The following is a 20,532-nucleotide window of genomic DNA, read 5'->3' on the forward strand; positions in this document are numbered from 1 at the left end:
TCTAAGACCAGTAACTTATAGTTAGGTCTGGCCTAAGACCAGTAACACTCATGAAGGTCTGGTCTAGGACCAGTAACAGTCAGGTAGATCTGATCTAGGACCAGTAACACACAGGTAGGTCTAGTCTAAGACAAGTAACTTATAGTTAGGTCTGGTCTAAGACAAGTAACAGTCAGATAGATCTGGTCTAGGACTAGTAACAGAAGGTCTGGTCTAGGACCAGTAACCGGTTATCAGGCCTAATCTCAGTGTTCCCATGAAGAATCTCTTGTGTGCCATACAGTGAGTGTGTGTGTGTCGTGTTATGTGTTCACAAACCTTTTAAACACCACTACAATCCATTCAAAATAAATACGTTTCTGACTTTAATGCAAGTATGCTTTATATTACATACATATTAGTTTTGCATTTATATATTTCTTGAACCTCTATTCTTAAACAGAGTTATTTCTATTATTTGACTACAGTATATTTCTATGAATTTAGAGTTACCCTATTGATTATATATCTATGATTGTGGGACAACACATAGGCTATTCTATGTTTGATTCAAATTGTCATGAGATAACACAGGAATGGGGTTGCTTAGTCTGAAATTCAACAACACAGATAGTGTGGTCTGAATCTCAAGGGATGGAAAATTAATTTTCATACCATCTCTCCACTTGACTAGGCTCATTCAAATGAGACAGGCCACAAACAGCCCAAGAGTTTCCACTCTGGTAGGCCTGTTAGGGTCACTGGCTGGCTGGCAGGCTGACTGGTTCACTTGCTGGCTAACTGGTTAGTTGACTGATTGGTTGGCTGTTTGGTTGACTGATTGGTCGCTTGATTGGCTGACTGGCTAGCTGTCTGTTTCGGACTAATAAATTGTTGGATTGGCTGACCGACAGTTGTTTGATTGGCTGGCTTACTAATGGGTTGTTTGATTGGCTGACCAGCTGGCCGTCTGGCTAACTGTATGACAGGTTGTTTGGCTGGTTGTCTGGCAGACTGGTTGGCTGGCAGACTGGCAGTCTGGCTGACTGGAGCCTATAGAAGACATAATTGATTGCTCTTGGAATTCTGATGAAATTAACAACTTGTCTCCAGCAAATACCCATGTTGATAAGAAGGGCAGGGTTCCATTTGGCAAATAAATGTTGTCATCCACAACCATGAAGTTGTGTAAACATGATGACATGTGGAAAGCCAACACTCCCCTTGCAAACTGAATGCAGTGTATTGCGGTGTGTTGATGTGCCCCAGTGTTTTGCTATCCGTTCTGGTTTAAATTAAAGTAATGTTTAACCCATTTTGTATTATTATTACTAGGGTGCTGTTATTAGTAGCCTACTTTGTGGTGTGGGGGGATGCTTTTCCATTTAGACAACCTCGCTGACGTTTCCTCTGCTCTGGGTGCGCACTGGGTTTTTCTCTTTCCTCTGAGGCAACTGAGAGAAAAAAAAGCTTGTTGGTACGCATTGCGAGTCACTGACTGTCTGAACGACGTTCTTCCTGCTTTTAGAACAACACCACGCAAACACAAATGTTTTACTACGGCGGAGCGAAGTAGCCTACTGAGAAGCTCGCACGATGTGCGGATGACGCCTTCTGGATACTCAAAGGACAAGGTTAAACTTAATTTAATTACAGAAAGAGTTCTACCAGTGGGCTTTTCCCGTTCGTGGATAACTTGTTGGTGTGTTAAACTATGTAAAGTCTCAACGATAATTCAAAAGAAGTTAGAGACGCGCCTGGACTGCTTCAGCTTCTGACGGAATGCCCAAAGTCTTCGAGGCGTGTATTCTGAATCAAACGATAGAATTTGTATTTGCGACGGATGGGTGTCGGTTACCCAACTGACTAAGGTGAGACTCTTATTTTCATTTTCAAACTTAAGTATCATTGACTTCTTTAGAAAAGCATTGAACTTTCTATAAAGGGACCTACATTCAAACTATAATAGTCCACCTTTGCCCATGCCCATTCACTATAAATTGTGAATACATTGTGTTGTATGCTGCTGTAGTGGTAACGTAGACATTTAGCCAACTGATTTAGTTGAAGAAACAAAGCAGCAGTTTCAGTTCAAAAGACAACGAAACAGGCAGGTGATAATAAATACCTTTACTTCAAAACTACACTTTTTGAAGAATATCTGCAAAATGGTTGTAAACTGTCACATGTGTATCAAGGCAATCCGTTTGCCTATGGCACTTCCATCAGCGCTACATCCCGAGTTGATGAAAATTGTTATGACAAACATTGTTACTGATTAATAATGCCGTTTCTTTTGCCCGATGAATTTACCAATCCTGACAACAGGCATTATAACATAGTAAAAAAATTGTACTGTGGGCGTGTAGCATATCCAGAATATCGAGTTAAACCTCTTGTTTCCTCAACCCTAACATGTGCAGAAGACATGGTATTTTAAAGATAACAGGAATTCAAACTAATATTTAAGTTTAGCGTACAAGCACATCCAGGCCAATCCTAAGGCCCCCAGTTCACTCTACTATCTGCCCCCCACTGTGCATGTGTGAGTGCATGAATGTGTGTATGGGGCTAATGCACCTGTTAACTGACACCCCAGTTCTTTAGAAGAGAATTTCCTTGAAGAGAGGAATCCAATTCCCAAATGACTTAAGCTAGACCCAAAGCATTTCTTACTGTGTTGGCCTTTAGCCTATAGTGTTATGTTATGGTATTTGTGGCATTTCATGCATTTTTTCTACATAGACACAACAAGCATAGCCCTGTCTTAGAGAATATGTGTGGCATTGTCAAGAAGCCATATACATAATAAGCCAAATCCTGGTCTGCTCAGTCTGAGCAGTTTAGAATTGTTTCTACCATGTTGTCCGATAAGCTATTTTGGAGTTCCCTCACCTTCACCCCAGGTTTTCACATGCTTCACCTCAACTAAGGCTCCTCTTTCTTAGAGTATGTAGTATAGTCTGTTGTATATCATTGAATGTTTAGCCTAGTACAATTTGGATAACATGTAGTGCTATAGTGTGATATGTAGTGTTATAGTGTTATATAGTGTAATAGTGGAATTTGTGGATCAGAGCTGATGCTGCTTGGCTTCAACGCAGTTGCTCCAACAGTGTTTCTCCAACTAAGGACCTGAACATTAGGTTTGCTTTAGAAACTCTAGAAATTCTTTCTTGTGGAGATTCTTGTTTATTTAGTTCTTAGGTTTCAGCTTTGACTGTTTAGACTGTCACTAATACAGGGAATGCCACTCTATCAGTCTGATTCGGGGATCAAGGCTAACATTCCAAGACTTTGAAACAAAAAATGTTTTTGCCTAACGAGGTAACTAAGTTGCTTGGTTTCTTGCTGCATGTTTGTGGGATGCTTTTCCAAACACCAGCAATCCGCAGCCTTGGTCTTGAATTTGACCTTGGTCAGGGATTCTCTCCTGTTGATTTATAGAACAGCCCAAACACGGACACATACAACTCTGACCTCTCCCTGGTTTCTCTCTGGTCTCTCTGTGGTTTCTGGTCTCTCTCTGGTCTCTCTCTCTGTGGTTTCTGTGGTATCTAACCCACTTGTTCTGTCCTTTCTGCCTGTGCCTTTCCACCTCTTCGTTCCTGTAAGGGACCTCACCTCAGATCCTTAATGTGTTCCCCCACAGCAGCTGCCATGGTGGGCTCCTGGACCCCCAGACCAGACCAGGACTAGGGCCCCCATGGGCCCCTGCTCAGCCAGCAGGCTACTATGGCAGCGTATGCCCTCAACACTCTAATCATGATGAACACCAACAACCTGAAGAGTGAGAGCTGTCCACGTTCTGGCCGGCCAGTACTGCCGGTGCCCGACCGCTCTACATACTGCCCCTTGCTAGGTGGAGGCCCCTACAGCCCTGCCAGCCTCAGCCCCAGTGGAGGTTCCTTTGTGTTTCCCCCATCCTCTGGCCCCCCCAGCCCTCGCACCCTTTCACCCACCCCCTCCAGCCCCCGTGCCCGCTCCCCTGGCCGCCGGCCAGACACCCTGGGGGTGATGGTGGGCAACCGTGTGCGTCGGCTGAGCTCTGGAGGAGGAGGGGCAGGGGAGGAGGAGGCCAACGGGGAGGTGCAGGCACGGAGGTCCGTCCAGGCCCTCCAGATAAGCCGGCAGCTGCAGAACGTGGAGGTGATAAAGAAGGTGGGTCTATTCGAGGCTCAGATCTCCGGTCTCAGAGCCCAGGTGCAGACTGCAGAGCTGCAGCGTAGTCCCAGACCCTCGCGCAGAACTGGCTCCTCCCCCCAAACACTCAGCCCTGCCCTAGGCCCGCCCCAAGCCCCGCCCAGCCCCCAGTCCAGGGACAGCCCATTCCTGGGGATTCCCAATGGGAGGGGGGCATGGAGAGGGGATGAAGGAGACGAGAGCAGCAGGACTAAGCTAAATAGGGAGGCGAGCAGCGAGACTGGAAACAGAACAGGAGGATGTCAGACTGAATGGCTCAGTTCTGCTAGGAGTCACAACAGCCACTCCTCTGTGAGCACATCACTAACTGGCAGCTCTCTACCTGGGGGAGAGAACAGGCGGGAGACAGAGGAGGGGGAGGAGAGAGAAGGCAGAGGGGAGAGAGAACAACAGCCAGGAGGTCCCCAGACCAAGACGTGTCTAGGAGAGCCAGCAGGAGAAGAGCCAACGGAAACCTACCCGACAGAGTGCACCTTGGCCTGGACTGGTGACGAGGGCCGCCTCCTGGAACTGGGGTCTGCCTCCACCCCCAGCCTTTCCACTTTCACACCCAGCCTTTCCACCCCCAACCCCAGCCTCTCCACCCTTACCTCCACCCCCAGCCTCTCCACCCCCATCCCCAGCATTTCCACCCCCACCATTCCCGCCGTTATAGTCACCCTCCACGGGATGGAAGCCCCAGCAGAGGGCCCTGATGCAGGGGTATCTGGCCAGCCTCAGCCCTGCCCCACTACCGGCCACTGCCCCAGCCCCGGTCCCAACCCAAGCCCTGGCCACAGCCCCCGCTCCATTCGCTCCCTCAGGAAGCTCTCCTCCTCCTCAGCCTCTTCCACTGGTTTCTCCTCGTCCTGGGAGGAGTCAGAAGATGACATTTCCAGTGACCCGGAGAGGACTGAGGGACTCGTGCCTGCCCTGCTCAACACCCAGCAAAGAGCTGTGAGTACCCCACTGTCCACTCTGAAACCTTACACTTCACAACACTACACGAAACGGCACTACATTACATTACATTACACCACAACACACCACACTACACAACACTACCCTAGAAGTCTCTGAGTACACTACACTGTTGCAACACTACTAGACTTGCCATCTAGGAAGCCCCACTAAGAGACTCCTGGCTCTTTGTTGCTCAGCACTTTTGTGTCGTTCTCTATGAGTAACTGTTGACATTCTCTCCAACAAAGCTGCTTGTGTATCCCACGGCCAGTCTCTCAGTTGTAAACACACATGCACTTGCACACACACACACACACAAACAGATATAGACAGACTAATTGACTTATGCATACATAGCATCACCCACAAGCATGTAGACACAGGCGTAGCTTCACACTTGTACTCCAACACTTAAACCATGGTGCCACTGGCAGTTGTTCAAAGAACAGAAGGGGTTTGTAAAGACAGGGGGATCTGTTTTTTAAATGAAGGGATTCTGTTTTAGAGAAACTAATTTGTTAGAGAAACAAATGAATCTCTACTAATAATATATATTAATAATATTAATTAATTAATAAACAACCAACCCAAAATAACAAAATAAATTTGCAACATTAAGTATCTGTTCTGTGTCCATTCTGAAGCTTTGGACTACAGAACATAAAATGTTTTAGTCTTGATTTAACTTTGTATTCATATAAAGCAGCTTTGTGTGTGGTGGTTGTGTCTGTCACTACTAGGCATGAAACTGATCTTATTTTATGGAACATTATTAGCTAAATGTTTCTGTAACATACTTTAAGTTGTGCACTTGTGCACTTGTGTGTGTTACTAACTAAGCCTTGGTTGTGGACGCACCTTTATCAATCAACCTACTAACTCAGTGCTGTGATAGCACCAGTGTCAAATGCAAGTGTTGACTATCTAGACCTAGCTAGTCGATCGTTGTTATGCTCATCCAGACCGAGCTAGCCAGTCAATGTGATGCTCATCCAGACATAGCTAGTCGATCCATTATGCTCACACAGACCTCACTTAGTAAGCCAATCCATTTGATACACCTTCAGACATAGCTAAACGATCCATTTGATGCTCGTCCAGACCTAGCTAGCCGATTCATTTGATGCTCACCCAGACCTATAGGTACCCTATCTATGTGTAGCACCCCAGATCCCCAGGAGACAGCAGGCGGGGGTGGGGTCTCAGGGAGGGAGACTCCATTAACACTATCACCTAACGCTCCCTGAGGTGTTGCCTGCTCTTAAACACATGGCATGAGTTTGAAATGTGTTCAATATGTTGAAATATTTGACATTTCTTCAAGAAAACCAATGTAGTCTAGACGACTAGAGAACTAAAGTACTTGACAAGCCTTCTCTTCACCCTTCAGTGGCATGCCATTTGAACCCTTGCTGTTCTGCAAAATATGCAAGGATACATACGCACACACACACACACAAACCTGCACACACACACACATACACAAACATACAGTATATGCACACACACACACATACTCTACATCCAGTACAAATCCCACTTACACACTCACACATTCTTTTCACACACTCAAGCAGTGTTGGGTCACGCTTAGCTGTGTAAAGATCTGTTGCTGCAGAGCAATGGAAAATCTAACCCCACCACTGTAGCCTGTTGCCTAGGAACAGCCTGACGTCAAACTAGGCATGTTTCAAACAGCTGGGGTTTGCAGGGTGTGTGTGTGTGTGTGTAAGGAGAACACGGAGGGCCTCGCTTTCTTGTGCATGAGACAGGAAGTGTAACATTTTTCATTTCCCCTCCCCTTTTGTTTATCTAAATGTGCATGTGCGTGCGCGTATGTGTGTGAGAGGCAGGCCCAAGCTGGGTGCAGGGAGCCTATTTTGCTTGGTTAGCCACTGAGGGGAAAGCACCAATGAACTCCTCCCCCCCATCGCTCTCCCTCTCTCTCTCTCTCTCTCTCTCTCTCTCTCTCTCTCTCTCTCTCTCTCTCTCTCTCTCTCTCTCTCTCTCTCTCTCTCTCTCTCTCTCTCTCTCTCTCTTTTGACCTCTCTATGTTCTTCTCTCTCTCTCTCTTGTGACCTCTCTATCTTCTTCTCTGTCTCTCCTCTTTCTCTTTCTCCCTCTGTCTCTCGCCTTAAAGGGACTAGCTAGAATAGACCTTTGTGTGTTTACTGGTCTAGACAAGGTGCTAGGAGCCTTGTTTTTATGCCTAGGCTAGATTAGAGTTGCTGTTAATTTACATCTAGCTGAAGGTTTTGAGCTATGTAGATAATGAACAATGAAGTAAAGGGTTGGAATATGTGTTTTCTGTGGTGTGCCAGTCTCTTATCTTCTTAGTATATCATTTTTTTGATTTACGCAATGACCGAAGATGATTACATATTTTTCAGTTGGCTAAGCACAAGGTATCTCCCGTGTTCATCTGAAAACAGGAGCTTGCATACGCATGTGTATTTAGGGTAGTAATGCCAGCTGGCTTCGAAATAATTCTCTATTCAGAATCTACTCTGATGACTAGAGCATGGAATAATACAACATAATATACAAAAGTGCTGAATTGGAGAGGATAGGACTGGGCAGAATAAATAAGACAGGACAGAAAAGAATATTGTATAAAATATAATATAATAAGATGGGATAATGTAGTTGTCCAACCTCCACACAGCCTCTGACCTGGGACCACAGACTCAGGTCAAGGGTCAGGGGACAGGGCTGGGATTGTTATCAATGTCCCACATGATAAAGAAGCACACAGAACCGCACTCTCCACACACTCCTTCACGTGGGCCAGTGGAAACTCTCTGCTATCGTCAGAAGATCTTTGTCCTTCTTTCAGTCTACGTTTCTTTTTTTCTTTTTTTTAAATACTTTTTCAAGAGTGCAGATGTGGAAAATACTGTGGCCGAGCCCCTGTGTCTTCCTGCAGCTCAGCGAGGGTTAAAACCCACTTCCTCCCCCTTAGTTCAGAGTGGAAACTTTAACAACAGCAGTAAGGTGGAGGAGTGGTTGAGAAAGAGAGAGAGAGATAGAGAGAGAAATACTTTGTATTTTATTTACAGTAATAGACACAGAGATCATCAACATACATACACACACACACACACATACAACACACACATACAGTGGCATCCCTTTCCTCTCTGATGCTAGATATAGCTGCTGGGCTGTATCAGAACAATAACACAATGTAGCCTGTCCGCCTGGCCTGGAAGAGATATGATGCTGACACACACACACTCCAACATACACACACACACACACACACAGCTATAATAGTACACGGTATAACACAGACAATGGAAAAATTAAGAGAATACAAACTCATCATAGAGAGCAAGGAAACATAGCTGCATTGTATGCGTGTGTGTGAAGACATGTGATTCTCATACAGAAGTCTAATTCAGTGAGTTAGGACAGAGGAGTGAGAACCGCTGTAGGTTCCTGTGACCCAGACGTCATGTGATGGGACCACAGCACTGACCAGCCTCTTAAAACCTAATGGATAACAAGCAACACTCACTCTGGACACCAAAAACTCTCACACACATAGTGACATGAAAAAACATTTTGCAGTTTGTGAGAAAATACCCAGAATGCATTGTGGTGGAGACGGTAGTAGGAAAGTCTTGTGGTTTCAGATAGTGTGTGTGTGTGTTTGTTTCAGTGTAAGTGTGAGTGTGTGCGCACGTACTGTAGGCAAGTGTGAAACTGGTATTTAGACTTACTATGAACATAGTGTTGACTGGCTTTAAGTGGCATCATGGTTTAAACCATTAAGTGGTTTCCCAGTTCTGAAGCACTGTGTAATTTGTCACACAATAAACTAGCAGGCAGACAGGCCTAGGCAGACAGGCAAATTGGCAGACACAGACAGGCAGACAGACAGACAGACAGACAGACAGACAGACAGACAGGCAGGCAGGCAGGCAGGCAGGCAGCTAGTGCTAGCAATCATATTACAATAAACCTGAGCAGAGTACAAGAGTCAAGAGTCATAGTCATGCAAATACTGCTTCTCCTTATGGAAATACATGATGTTAGGCTAGGTAAACAAAAACCTGCCATGTTGGCGTTGAGTTGCAGATACTGGGATTGGCCAGTGTGTGCATATCTGTGTGCGCAAGGGTGTGTGTGTGTGTGTGTGGAAGGAGGAGGGTGGCACTGTCATCAGAGCCACTGTTTACTTTATAAGTTTATGGATGTAGTGACACTTAAACCAATCAGAAAAAAAGCAATGATAACCAACCCCTATATGTATTCTATTTTGTTTATTGAGTGTCTATTACATAACTACTTCTGTCTGTCTGTTCCTCTGCCTGTGTCCATGCCTGTCTATGCATCTAATGGTCTTTCTGGATGTATTTCAGCTTGCCTCCTGTCTATCTGTTTGTCTGTCTATCCATCTGACTGTCTATCTGCCTGCATGTCTGTCTGTCTGCCCCTATTCCTGCCTGCCTGTCTGACCATCTTAAGTGTCTTTGGTCCACCAGATCATTTGCATGGCCCTGATTTTGTTGTCCAGTCTTTGTCAAACAAATGAGTATGTGGTGTTTGGCCAGCCCTCCGTCTGAACCCGGCTGTCTGACTCTGAACCCTTAGCCCGCCTCTCCCTGTCTACCTATGTGCTCCACAGGAGAGGACAGGAGAGAGGGAGTCGATAGGACCTGACTAGACAGGGGTAGAGGTAGAAAGCTAGGGATCTGGATCCACCTTGTTTTGACCAGCTCCAATCCTAGTGTAGACCAGGCCAGCCTGGCCCAGCATGGCCTTCCTGTTCTCCAGAATGTGGGCTTTGCTAGTCCCTGCATTGGCCTTCATCAGCACGTCTGCCATCGTCTTCCTCAGAGTCTCCAAGGTACCGTAACAGCTCTGCTCTGCAGTAGAAGTAGCATTCGAGATACATTGTAGAACGGTCTTAGAGATAGAGTTGAAAAATACCATTAGAGATACCATTAGTAGTAGCATCACAGATGCCATTAAATATAGCCTACCAGTAGAGGAGGCATTGGAGATAGCATTAGACATACCATTAGAGATTGAATTGGATTTTAGAGCTAGAGATCAATCAGTGACTGTTTATGATAAAATACTGTATAAAAGGGTTGGGGCTGTTTATAATAAACTACCTGGTGATGATGATGATGATGATGTAGTACATGGGGATGTAACTCAGTGCTAGAGCTTAGCATGTCTGAAGCACTGAGTTCAATCCTCTTCTTGTCCACTGATAAAGGAATGTCCTGTCGCCAACCCCTGTAGAGTTCCTGTCCTCCTGCCTCTTCCTGTCTCTACTCTTCTGTTTCCATCCTCTTTCTCTCTCTCCTGCTGCCTCCTATAACTGGCAGGTTTAGCTGCATTTACTCCCTCACACAAACACACACTCACCTCGGCGCCTTCACCGTCAGCCGACATTGGTGTCCCATCACCAGGTGCGTGCATGTGTGTGTGCAGTTGTATGTGCATTTGTGTACGTGGGTGTGTGTAGTGTGTGTTACTGATGGGGTTTTAAGCGCTTGCGGCCCAAGACCAAGCTCCTCCATCTGACAGCCTCTGTCTCGCATCAGCTACCCTGATATACGCCAGACACACACACACTTACACACCCTCAAACCCTTTCCTCTCCTATAAACCATTACATGTGAATAGAGAGAAGATGTCACTAAATGTTTTGGAGCTGAAGATGAATGGAGGTCGGGTTTACAGGATGTTCTGGAACTCCGAACATCTCTAGAACTTAGAACTGCTCTACTGTGGAACTCTCTCTTTCTCTCTCTCTCTCTCTCTCTCTCTCTCTCTCTCTCTCTCTCTCTCTCTCTCTCTCTCTCTCTCTCTCTCTCTCTCTCTCTCTCTCTCTCTCTCTCTCTCTCTCTCTCCCTCTCTCTCTCTCTCTCTCTCTCTTTCGCTCTCTCTCTTTCTATGTCTCTCTCTCTCTCTTTCTCTGTCTTGATTCCGTCTCCACTGTCTCTCTAAATATCTCTGTCTCTTTCTCTCCTTCTGTGTCTCACCATGAGTGGAGAATCACCAGCATGCAACCAAGCATGAGTGGATAACACTGTCTCTTGAAGCTGTGTGTGTGTACGCAATGTGTTCAGTGTGTGTGTGTGTGTGTGTGTGTGTGTGTGTGTGTGTGCATGCATTTGTGTGTATAATCTGAGGGAAAGTTCTGGGTGACCCTAAGGGACATTGAGTTTCCACCATCCCCATGATCCCTGGGGATGCAGGGGAAATACCCTCCGTGTATGTGTTTGTGTGTGTGCAATTATGTCTCTAAACTGGAGCATCTTTCTGCATCTCTGCCTTTCTCCTTTGCTTAAGCTAAATGTTATTAATTACAGCTATCCTTTAACCAAATTTAGTCAATCCTAACAATGTTAACCCACCTTCCTTAACCTAACTATTGGCTAAACCTAACCCCAGCACATCAATCCTAACCTGGCTAAGCCTAACCAGGCTAACCCAACAGTAACAGTAGTATTTGTAACTATAACCCAACTCAAATAGAAACTGTCATGAGTTATAAGTCAAACCTTATTTCTCTGGAAAGATTTTCTATTTTCCTTTTCTTCTCCTTCTTACCTGCCTCATTCTCCTCCTACCATCCCCCCCTCCCTCATTCTTCTCCTACCATCTCCCCCTCCATCTCCCCTCCTACCATCTCCCCCTCCATCTCCCCTCCTACCATCTCCCCCTCCATCTCCCCTCCTACCCTCTCCCCCTCCCTGTCTCCTCCCATGCAGCTCCTACCCTGCCCAGACATGCTCATATTCCTGAGGTAGATAACACTGAAACCTCCATGTAGGGAGGACAGCTCAGAGAAAAGCCTTAAAAGTCGCTCTGTGGTTGAGGGGAATTGACGAAGGCCGAATGACGAAGAGTGCAAGGGATTTCCCGGCTACGCTTGAGTCCTCTCAAGGCTAATCTTATTATTATTACTGAGAAGGCCTCTTAAAATTAGTCACAGGCACCGTTCACTCTTGTGTTTGCCAAAACAGCAGTGTGTGTGTGCATGGTTGTCGTGTGTGTGTGTGAGGGAGACCCATAGTTCATGTTGTGCCATGGCCTAGAACAGTGAGAGCCCACTGATAGCACAGTGTGTACAAAGTGTGTGTGTGTGTGTGGGTTTGTGTGTGTGTGTGTGTGTGTGTGTGTGAAGGTTATCCTGGCTGCCGGGGGGAAGCCCTTGTTCCCCCTGGAGAAAGCAGTGGAGAATGTTCAGGCTCTGCCAGAAGGAAAGATTAAAGAGCTCTCTTTCTGTTTCTCTCTCTCTCTTTCTCCCCTTGTATCTCACTCTCTCTGTTGAATAGACAAACAAGTTTATAGTTAAACGGGAAGTGTGAACTCATTGCTCCAACAGTGAAATAGGTCTTAGCACACATAAACAGGTGAAAGGTGATGGTGAAAAATCCCAAAGCATTATTTATATTTTAAATGTTGAGGTGTGTGTGTGTGTGTCCACAGCACAAATCATGGAAGAAGATCAAAAACATGGTCCACTGGTCCCCCTTTGTAATGTCATTCAAGAAGAAGTATCCATGGATACAGCTTGCAGGGCATGCAGGTATTACCTTTGAAGGACTGCTCTTTGGTTGAATGCATGTATTGTTTATTGTTGGAAAAAACACACAGACTTTCACTTAAGACTCTGTTTAGTAAATGATGCATGCAGCCTAGAGTTATATTGCTCTAACAATCATCTGTGGCACTTGTTTTATCTGTATACAAATGTCTATAATAATGACAAAATCCGAGAGTTACAGTATGGTAATATTAGAATGTACTGAACCTGGGGGTTGTCTAGCAATTTTCAAGAATTACCTAAATCTGTGGATTCTCTGGTTCCATTCCAGAATGTTCTAAACCTGCCAGTTAGGATAGGGGAGAGTCTCTGTGGTTTTCAGCAGCCTCCTGCTTTCCCTCCAGGCAGTTTCAAGGCGGGGGCTAACGGGCGTATCCTGAAGAAGCACTGTGACTGTGAGCAGCGCTGCCTGGACTGGCTCATGAGGGACGTGCTGCGGCCGTACATCCCGGCCTATCACGGGGACGTGGAGAAGGACGGGGAGAAGTACAACCAGATGGACGACCTGCTGGCTGAGTTCGACCTGCCTTGTGTCATGGACTGTAAGATGGGAGTCAGGTGAGCAGAAGCACCCTCTTTCTTCTTCACACCCTGTTGTCCTGTGTGCGCGCGCGCGCGCGTGCGTCCGTGACGCGCGTCTGCCGGCGCGTACGCACACGTTTAAGTGTCTTCGAAACGTGTGAAGAGCCGCGGTGCCTCTCCCCTCAGGACGTACCTGGAGGAGGAGCTGACCAAGGCCCGGAAGAAGCCCAGCCTGAGGGAGGACATGTACACCAAGATGGTGGAGGTGGACCCCGAGGCCCCCACCCCGGAGGAGCGCCGGCAGCAGGCCGTCACCAAGCCCAGGTACATGCAGTGGAGGGAGACCATCTCCTCCACCGCCACACTGGGCTTCAGGATCGAGGGCATCAAGGTGAGGGCTGTGTGTGTGTGTGTGTGGGTGGGTGTGTGAACGTGTTACGGTGTGCATGTGTGTGATGGAGAGGTAAGAGGGGAGACCCCCGTCTCCTTACGCATTGTATGTTCTTCGCGCGTGTGTGTCTAGGCGTGTGTGTGTGCGTCTTTGCTTGTGTTTGTGTCTGTCTCTGTGTGTGTTTCTGTCATCCCTGACGTCTGTGTGTGGCACTTCTATAGCCAATAACATCAGGTCCCGACGTGGCTACAATAATCGTGCACACTGTCCTGTCTTTCTTCTCACCCCCGCCCTTTTCTCCCTTCCTTCCTCCATCCCTCTCTCTCTTTCTTTGTCCTTCTGCCCCACTCCCCCTGTACACGCACACACACACATACCGTGTGACAATAATAGATTCAAGACAGCAGTAGCAACAGCAGGGTCGGCTTGAGGCAGATGACCACGTTTGGAAGCTGTCAGAGCAGAACCCAATCCTCTGTTCCCCTGGTCATGGGATTAACCTTGTTTAGCCCTGACAAGATACTGTCCTGGGGGAAACCATGTTGGGCATGTAGGAGGTTGAGGAGGAGGAGGTGGCAGAGGAGGAGAGGGAGGGGGTGGCCTGGGGCAGGAGAAGCAGAGGGTGGCAGAGGAGGTGGCAGGAGGAGGAGAGGGAGGGGGTGGCCATAGAAGACTCAGATGGCTGACCGAGACTCACACACACACACACTCAGAGTTTAGACCGTTGACTGAATGTGGTCTGTGTTTTGTTGTGTCTTGTGATCAGAAGGAGGATGGAACAGTGAACAGAGACTTTAAGAAGACCAGGACTAGAGAGCAGGTCACAGGGGCCTTCCAGGACTTTGTGAAAGGAAACCATAACATCCTGGTAAGTGTGTGTGTGTGTCTGTGTGTGTGTGTGTGTGTGTGTGTGTGTGTGTGTGTTTGTGTAAGTGTAGGACTCCCTATGAGTCGGGGCTAAGAGGACTTCCCCAGGAAGTGAGGTCACAGGGTAGGCGGGGATAATCTCTGGGGGGTTCTAAAAACAGAACTGTGAAACCAAATTTCAACTCCATTCCACAGCCTGCAGTGTGTTTATCTTCTTTCAAAAAGTCCAAGGATAACACACACTCCAATTTGTTTATACAGTGCTGTGAGCCTGCATGAGTGCATATACAGTATGGATGTATTTTTCATATGTATCTCAGGGGAAACATTGAATGTGTCAATTGTCGTTAGCGATAATAAAATACTTGAACTGGACCCAGCTGCTGACTTGGCTGAGTGGTTGTGAATGGCTGAAATTGTTTCTTGTTTGTGTTGTGTAGATGTGCTATCTGGACAGACTGAAGGAAATCAGGGATACGCTGGAGATATCTCCCTTCTTCAAAACTCATGAGGTGAAAACTGCTCTCTCTCTCTCTTTCTCCTTGTTTCTCTTTCTCTCTCAGTTGAGAGTTGAGCCAGAAAACACAATACTTTCAAACACATAAACACACACTCAGACCCTCATACACACACACACCAAGCCCGCACAGGATGTTGGTCTTCCAAACAGGAAATGAGGTTAGGCCCCTGGAAGTTATGTGGTCAGACAGAAGAGTGTCTGGAGTGTGAGTACCTTGGTGGAGACAGACAATAGAACAGATTAACCCCTCGCACGCTACATTTGAAGTGAATGCACTAACAGAAATACCTCTCCTCTTCCTCTCTGCTCCCCTCATTTCCTCACCTCTCTTCTGTCGTTGCCTCTGTTCTCTCTTTCTCTCCCCTCCCAGGTGATTGGCAGCTCTCTGCTGTTCGTCCATGACCATCGTGAGCAGGCCAAGGTGTGGATGATTGACTTTGGGAAGACGACTCCCCTGGCAGAGGGCCAGGAGCTGAGCCATAGGACCACCTGGGCGGAGGGGAACCGCGAGGACGGCTACCTGCATGGCCTCGACAACCTCATAGACATCATCACCTCCATGGTTACCAACTCTGAGAACACAGCTGTGTCTAATTCCCTCACCCCTTCACATGAGGATGCCCCGACCCTGACCCCTCCACATGAGAATATCCTGACCCCCTCACATGAGGATGCCCTGACCCCTCCACATGAGAATATCCTGAGCCCTGACCCCCTCACATGAGGATGCCCTGACCCCTCCACATGAGAATATCCTGATCCCTGACCCCTCCACATTAGAATATCCTGACCTCTCTGAAATCAGGATAACCCTGTTCCCTTCATATGAGGGTAACACTGACACCTGGCCCCTCCACATGAGGACATCCAAACCCCAGACCTACTACACCATTATTGACCCTGCTGACCCCCTTCTGCCCCTAGAGTAGAGACCCCCTTTATCCTCCCCTTCTGTCCTTCATGTTCTCCACCCCTCCATCCTCACCATGAAGACAGACTGATAGTCCCCAGGGATGACTGAGGTGTCGCATGATTACTCGTGTGTGTTAACATGTAGATTCTGTACATACAGCTGTACAGTTACTGTGATGCTATTGGTCCAGAATGTAGCCGAAAGGTTCCTTAGTGTGTGGCTACAGGTTCAGACCTTAGCCTATGGGGTGATCTTATTGGTCCAATTATATTGGACCATTGCTTATAGACCCTCCTCTGCAACCGGTTTTAACACTTTCTGGAGATTGTAGTCTATTGTTTATATTATGTAGGGGACTTGTTCATGTAAATGTAGTCTTAGCTAATATGTTTGAACACGTAGCTCTGTCAAAGTTGTAACATGATAATGTTTATATGAGCTGCAACAATGACTAAGGTGCTTGACCTTGAATGAAAGGGCAAACAACTGAAGGCCTGTGGGATTGGATTCAGCTGTCTGTCGATTCTTACCTTTATAAAACAACAAACAGTTTGAAATGTTATAGCCTAGATCAAATTTCCTTCAATCACCATGAATGCATTCCTTCCTATTCATGTTGAATTGTACTTTTGTAGAAGATTAGAGTTGAGACAGTATGTGGATGCTATCATGTATCAATCCCAGTGCCTGAGTAAAGTACAGACAGACTCAAGTGCCTTTCGCACCACCTGACAATGGAAGACGCCTTAAATTAACACGATTTGGAGAGGAGGCACTGAATTTCCAGCACAAAGGTCTTCAGTGTGAAGTAATTTCAGTCAAATGTGACCTAGTGTGTCTGGAAAAAGCCTCACCCTAATACTGGTTTAGCACCTCAGAATCTGAACACTGGATTAGAACCGGAACTTTGGGTTGAGACTATAGAACTGAAGCGCTGGGCTGTGACCCCTCAAAAGCACAACACTGGGTTGTGACCTCAGCACCATAACAGCAGGTTTCACTGTCTGGTTTAGAAGGTTAGGACCATAGCTCTGGCGATAGTGATTGGTTTCTCTCTGTCATGATGCAAACACAACCCCTTAGACTGACTGCTGTTGTGTAGTCACCTTTAGAACACACCTCGGGGGTTAACAATATTGATAGTGTCACCGTGACAGCACACCATTGTGATCCTTCTGACCCGCTCAGCTTCGTGTTGTCAGGCTCCATGAGATGATTGGCTGTTTGCATGAACATTTGACTTTCAAATGCACCAATCGTGCATCCTGACCAAGCATCCTGACCACGCTAGCCAAACTGAAGCAGCCTGACTCAGGTTTTTCTAGCTGCTTGTTTAGATCAGCCTGACCAATGAGGGGACCAAGCCTAGATTTAACCTGTGACACATGATGGTGGAGAATATCTCTTAGTTCTTAGGAAACAAGCCACAGATGGGCCAAGTTAAGTTTGACTAAACAGTACTTCTTCAAAGATGCTCCTCCTGGTACATCATGATATCTATTCAGTCATTCAACACTTGAACATTCTCAGTCAGAGGAAATGAGAGAGAGATGTGGGACTACGTCGAGTGTGTTTAGGCTAGCAAACTAAACGCCCAAACGGCTCACTTCCCAAACACTCATAAGGTCTCCTTCTATGAGTATGTGAACAGATACCAGCATCCTGGACCAACTACCCCAGTACCCTCAGTATTCTAGAGTCACTAACCCCAGTACCGTCAGTGTTCTAGAGTCACTAACCCCAGTAACTTCAGTGTTTTAGAGTCACTAATTCCAGTACCATCAGAATTCTACAGTCACTAACCCCAGAACCGTCAGCATGCTGTCTCAAGAGTTCCACTTGTGGAATGCCTATATCTTCACATTGTAGAACATCATAACAGCCTAGCTAAATAGAGCATTCTTCATCATTTACCCTTGATAAGATGTCGAGTTTTAGTATTAGTTTTCAACTGGGGACAACAAGTCTATGTTACTGAAGTACGGTTTGTGTGAACTGGCTGTGGTGAGAATTGAGAGTGGTCTGCCCTCTGCTGGCTCTGAGTGGTGTTACTTAAAAGACCTAACAAGGGGTTTGTTTCCACAGTTTCGCATTTTAATTAAAGTCTTAACTTCATCTATTCTTTTATGATTTAATTTAGAGATGTTTGTCAATTTTATTTTAGAGAGTACATGTTTTGAAAACTCCCTTTAAAGTATCTTAGGTTGATGATATACTCGTGTACCATATTTATTTCTATGTGACTTTTGCACATAAACACTAAATGTAGCCACGTGTTTCTCAGTTTGTGTGTTTGCTTCTTTGTTAATATGACTGAAATGTATATTTGTTTATTCTAACCATGGCCCACTTGACTTTTCACATATCAAGAACAAAAAGTCAGTAATGTCACACCTATTCAGTTTATGAGCTAGTTCCATAGCTAGCTAGCTACCTATCCTCACTCTGTCTGCCAGAGTACTAGCTCCGAGTGCAATGTGACAGATCAAACACGTACCTTCCTTAGGCTACTACATGGCAAGCAGAGCAAATAATAGAATGTACATTCTCTATAAACACTTTATTTCTTATTGCTCTGATGGCAGGTAGCTGGGTGTTCTGATGTCTTAGTAAAAGGTACAATCAGAAATGACTAGGTGGAGTTACACCAGCCACTCACCTGTGATTGGTTAGCATGAAGGAAGCTCAGGCATTCTACCTACACCCATGATCACAGCAGGCAGAGATGAACACAGCAGCAGTTCTTTAGGAGTATATATATCATTTGGATTGTGTCTACCACAAACGTGTGTGCCTCAGCCCTACAGATCCCAGGAGAAGTGTTCACATTCCTGTGTTTGTGTCACACCTACGCACCTGTAGCTGAGACTGATACACGCAGTCATTAGTGAGTGTGTGTGGAGAGGCACTGTTTGAGGTGGAGAAGAATGCCTGCATGTGAGCGTGTGCTTTTCCCAAAGCAGGACTTCCTTATTTAGTCATGGCTGGCCTGAGCTGGAAGATAGCCTGAGAAACACAGACCTTGAAGGGGGGACTAAAACCCACCATTCACAATGCACACAATGTGACACTACAGGATGAAACTTCACTTCCTTTATCTGAGTGGGATTCGATCTCAAGATAAACAGGAGTGTGTACAAGAAGTAAACAGTCCCTGTGAGTCATCTAGGAGGCACTCGGGGACACTGCGGGGATTTCAACTGCATGAATACTTCTGTTGAAAGTGTGCACTTTTATAAAAACAGGTCTTCCCTTTCTCTGCTCCTCTTAGCCTCTCACAGCTTGTGCTTTTCCTCTCCTCTCTCATTTGAGCTCCTCTCCCCCTTGTCTGCTGTGTGCTGCCCTGACAGTCCTTTCCATGGTATCCCCCCATCAGGCATGGAATTTAGAGCTCTGCTGTTTCTTCCTGGGAAAGCAAGATGAAGAAACTCACTGGTCTAAATGAAAAAAACTCCTTATATGGGGAGAAGGGGCAGGCAGAATGTCCAGTGTAGAATCTTATCACAGGGAGAAAACCAAGGCTGTGGATTTACAATACACATGAATGGACACTTTGAATGAATACATTGACATCCTATAACAGCTTCTACATTAGTCAGGACATTAACAATTAACATAGACTGGATCTATTGAAAATTGGATCATTGGGTGCATCATCTGGACAGATGGATGCAAGGGATATACTGTATGTTGTGAATATTTAATGCCTATTTAATTTAAATTAATAAAGCTTACTTTGGGAGACAGTGGTATAAATATAGCATAAATAGTGATAGGTTGTAGGTTAATATCCCCACCTATATGTCACGTTGGATAAAAGCATCTACCAAATCAATACATTACATCATTTATTATATTGGTGTTTACAGTATATATTCCCATTTACTTGTAGATATTCCTATGGGTTCATATCCTAATATAGATTTCCAGGGAACAGTGGATGGCAAACCCAAAACACATCAGGATGCCTTGCTGAACAGCACACAGCTGTATGCTGTCTAATATTATTTAGAGGTGAGCTACTGGATGGTTCCACTGCCATTACTATGCCTAACTAATGACCTGTCATTCCCTCTGACCTTAACCCCTTGACCTCCCTCGCTCTGTTCTCCCACTGGCACCTTTGTCCAGGTACTGCTGTCCCAGCAAGGCTACAAGTACCAGAAACACCTCAACAAAGGCTGTGCTTAGGAGGACAAACGTAGCCTAACATAGTCTGTACTGACAGGAGACCAGTAGAATGACCTGGCAGCAGATAAACACAAAACAAAAGTGAAATGTGTTAGTGAAATGTGTTATTACACACACAGTTTATTTAGGTGACACTTCAGTTAGGTATTATCCTGTACATCTGGATTTTCAATCATCTTATTTGATCAGTTTAAACTGTGCTTTGGCACACTGGCTAACACTACCTGTGTCCCATTCACTGTACTTGTTCAGTTTAAATAAAGATGTCAGCCATGATTTATGAAACATTCAATACCAAAGACAAAATGTGACATATTACTGTAATACCGAATGCACAATATGTCCATATTTTCTTGTCCATTTTATAATTGGCACTTTAATAAACTCACAGGTTGGGTGGAAGAGGGAGTCGTTAAAGTCAGTTTGTT

General features: G+C 45.8%; 1 protein-coding gene across 3 annotated transcripts; it reads left to right on the forward strand.

Annotated features, from left to right (window-relative positions):
• Positions 1 to 1,542: 1,542 nt before the first annotated feature.
• itpkb (inositol-trisphosphate 3-kinase B) lies at positions 1,543 to 18,182 on the forward strand. Of its 3 annotated transcripts, none has more exons than XM_067242121.1 (8): positions 1,543 to 1,850; positions 3,595 to 5,118; positions 12,583 to 12,682; positions 13,045 to 13,258; positions 13,409 to 13,613; positions 14,380 to 14,481; positions 14,921 to 14,992; positions 15,371 to 18,182. In XM_067242121.1, the coding sequence occupies exons 2-8, from the start codon at positions 3,715 to 3,717 to the stop codon at positions 15,722 to 15,724; spliced, it is 2,451 nt and encodes an 816-aa protein (XP_067098222.1). In that variant the 5' UTR covers positions 1,543 to 1,850; positions 3,595 to 3,714; the 3' UTR covers positions 15,725 to 18,182. The 3 variants fall into 3 exon arrangements, with proteins under 3 accessions (XP_067098222.1, XP_067098221.1, XP_067098223.1); XM_067242120.1 differs by having other exon boundaries at positions 3,632 to 5,118; XM_067242122.1 differs by having other exon boundaries at positions 3,635 to 5,118.
• Positions 18,183 to 20,532: the final 2,350 nt, after the last annotated feature.

This window comes from Osmerus mordax, chromosome 8 (genome assembly GCF_038355195.1).
Source record: "Osmerus mordax isolate fOsmMor3 chromosome 8, fOsmMor3.pri, whole genome shotgun sequence".
NCBI lineage: Eukaryota > Metazoa > Chordata > Actinopteri > Osmeriformes > Osmeridae > Osmerus > Osmerus mordax.

Coding starts and splice junctions, on each gene's coding strand:
- itpkb (XM_067242121.1), top strand. CDS start 3,715: ATGGCAGCGTATGCCCTCAACACTCTAATCATGATGAACACCAACAAC. Junction 5,119..12,582: donor TCAACACCCAGCAAAGAGCT/GTGAGTACCCCA, acceptor GTGTGTCCACAG/CACAAATCATGGAAGAAGAT. Junction 12,683..13,044: donor ACAGCTTGCAGGGCATGCAG/GTATTACCTTTG, acceptor CTTTCCCTCCAG/GCAGTTTCAAGGCGGGGGCT.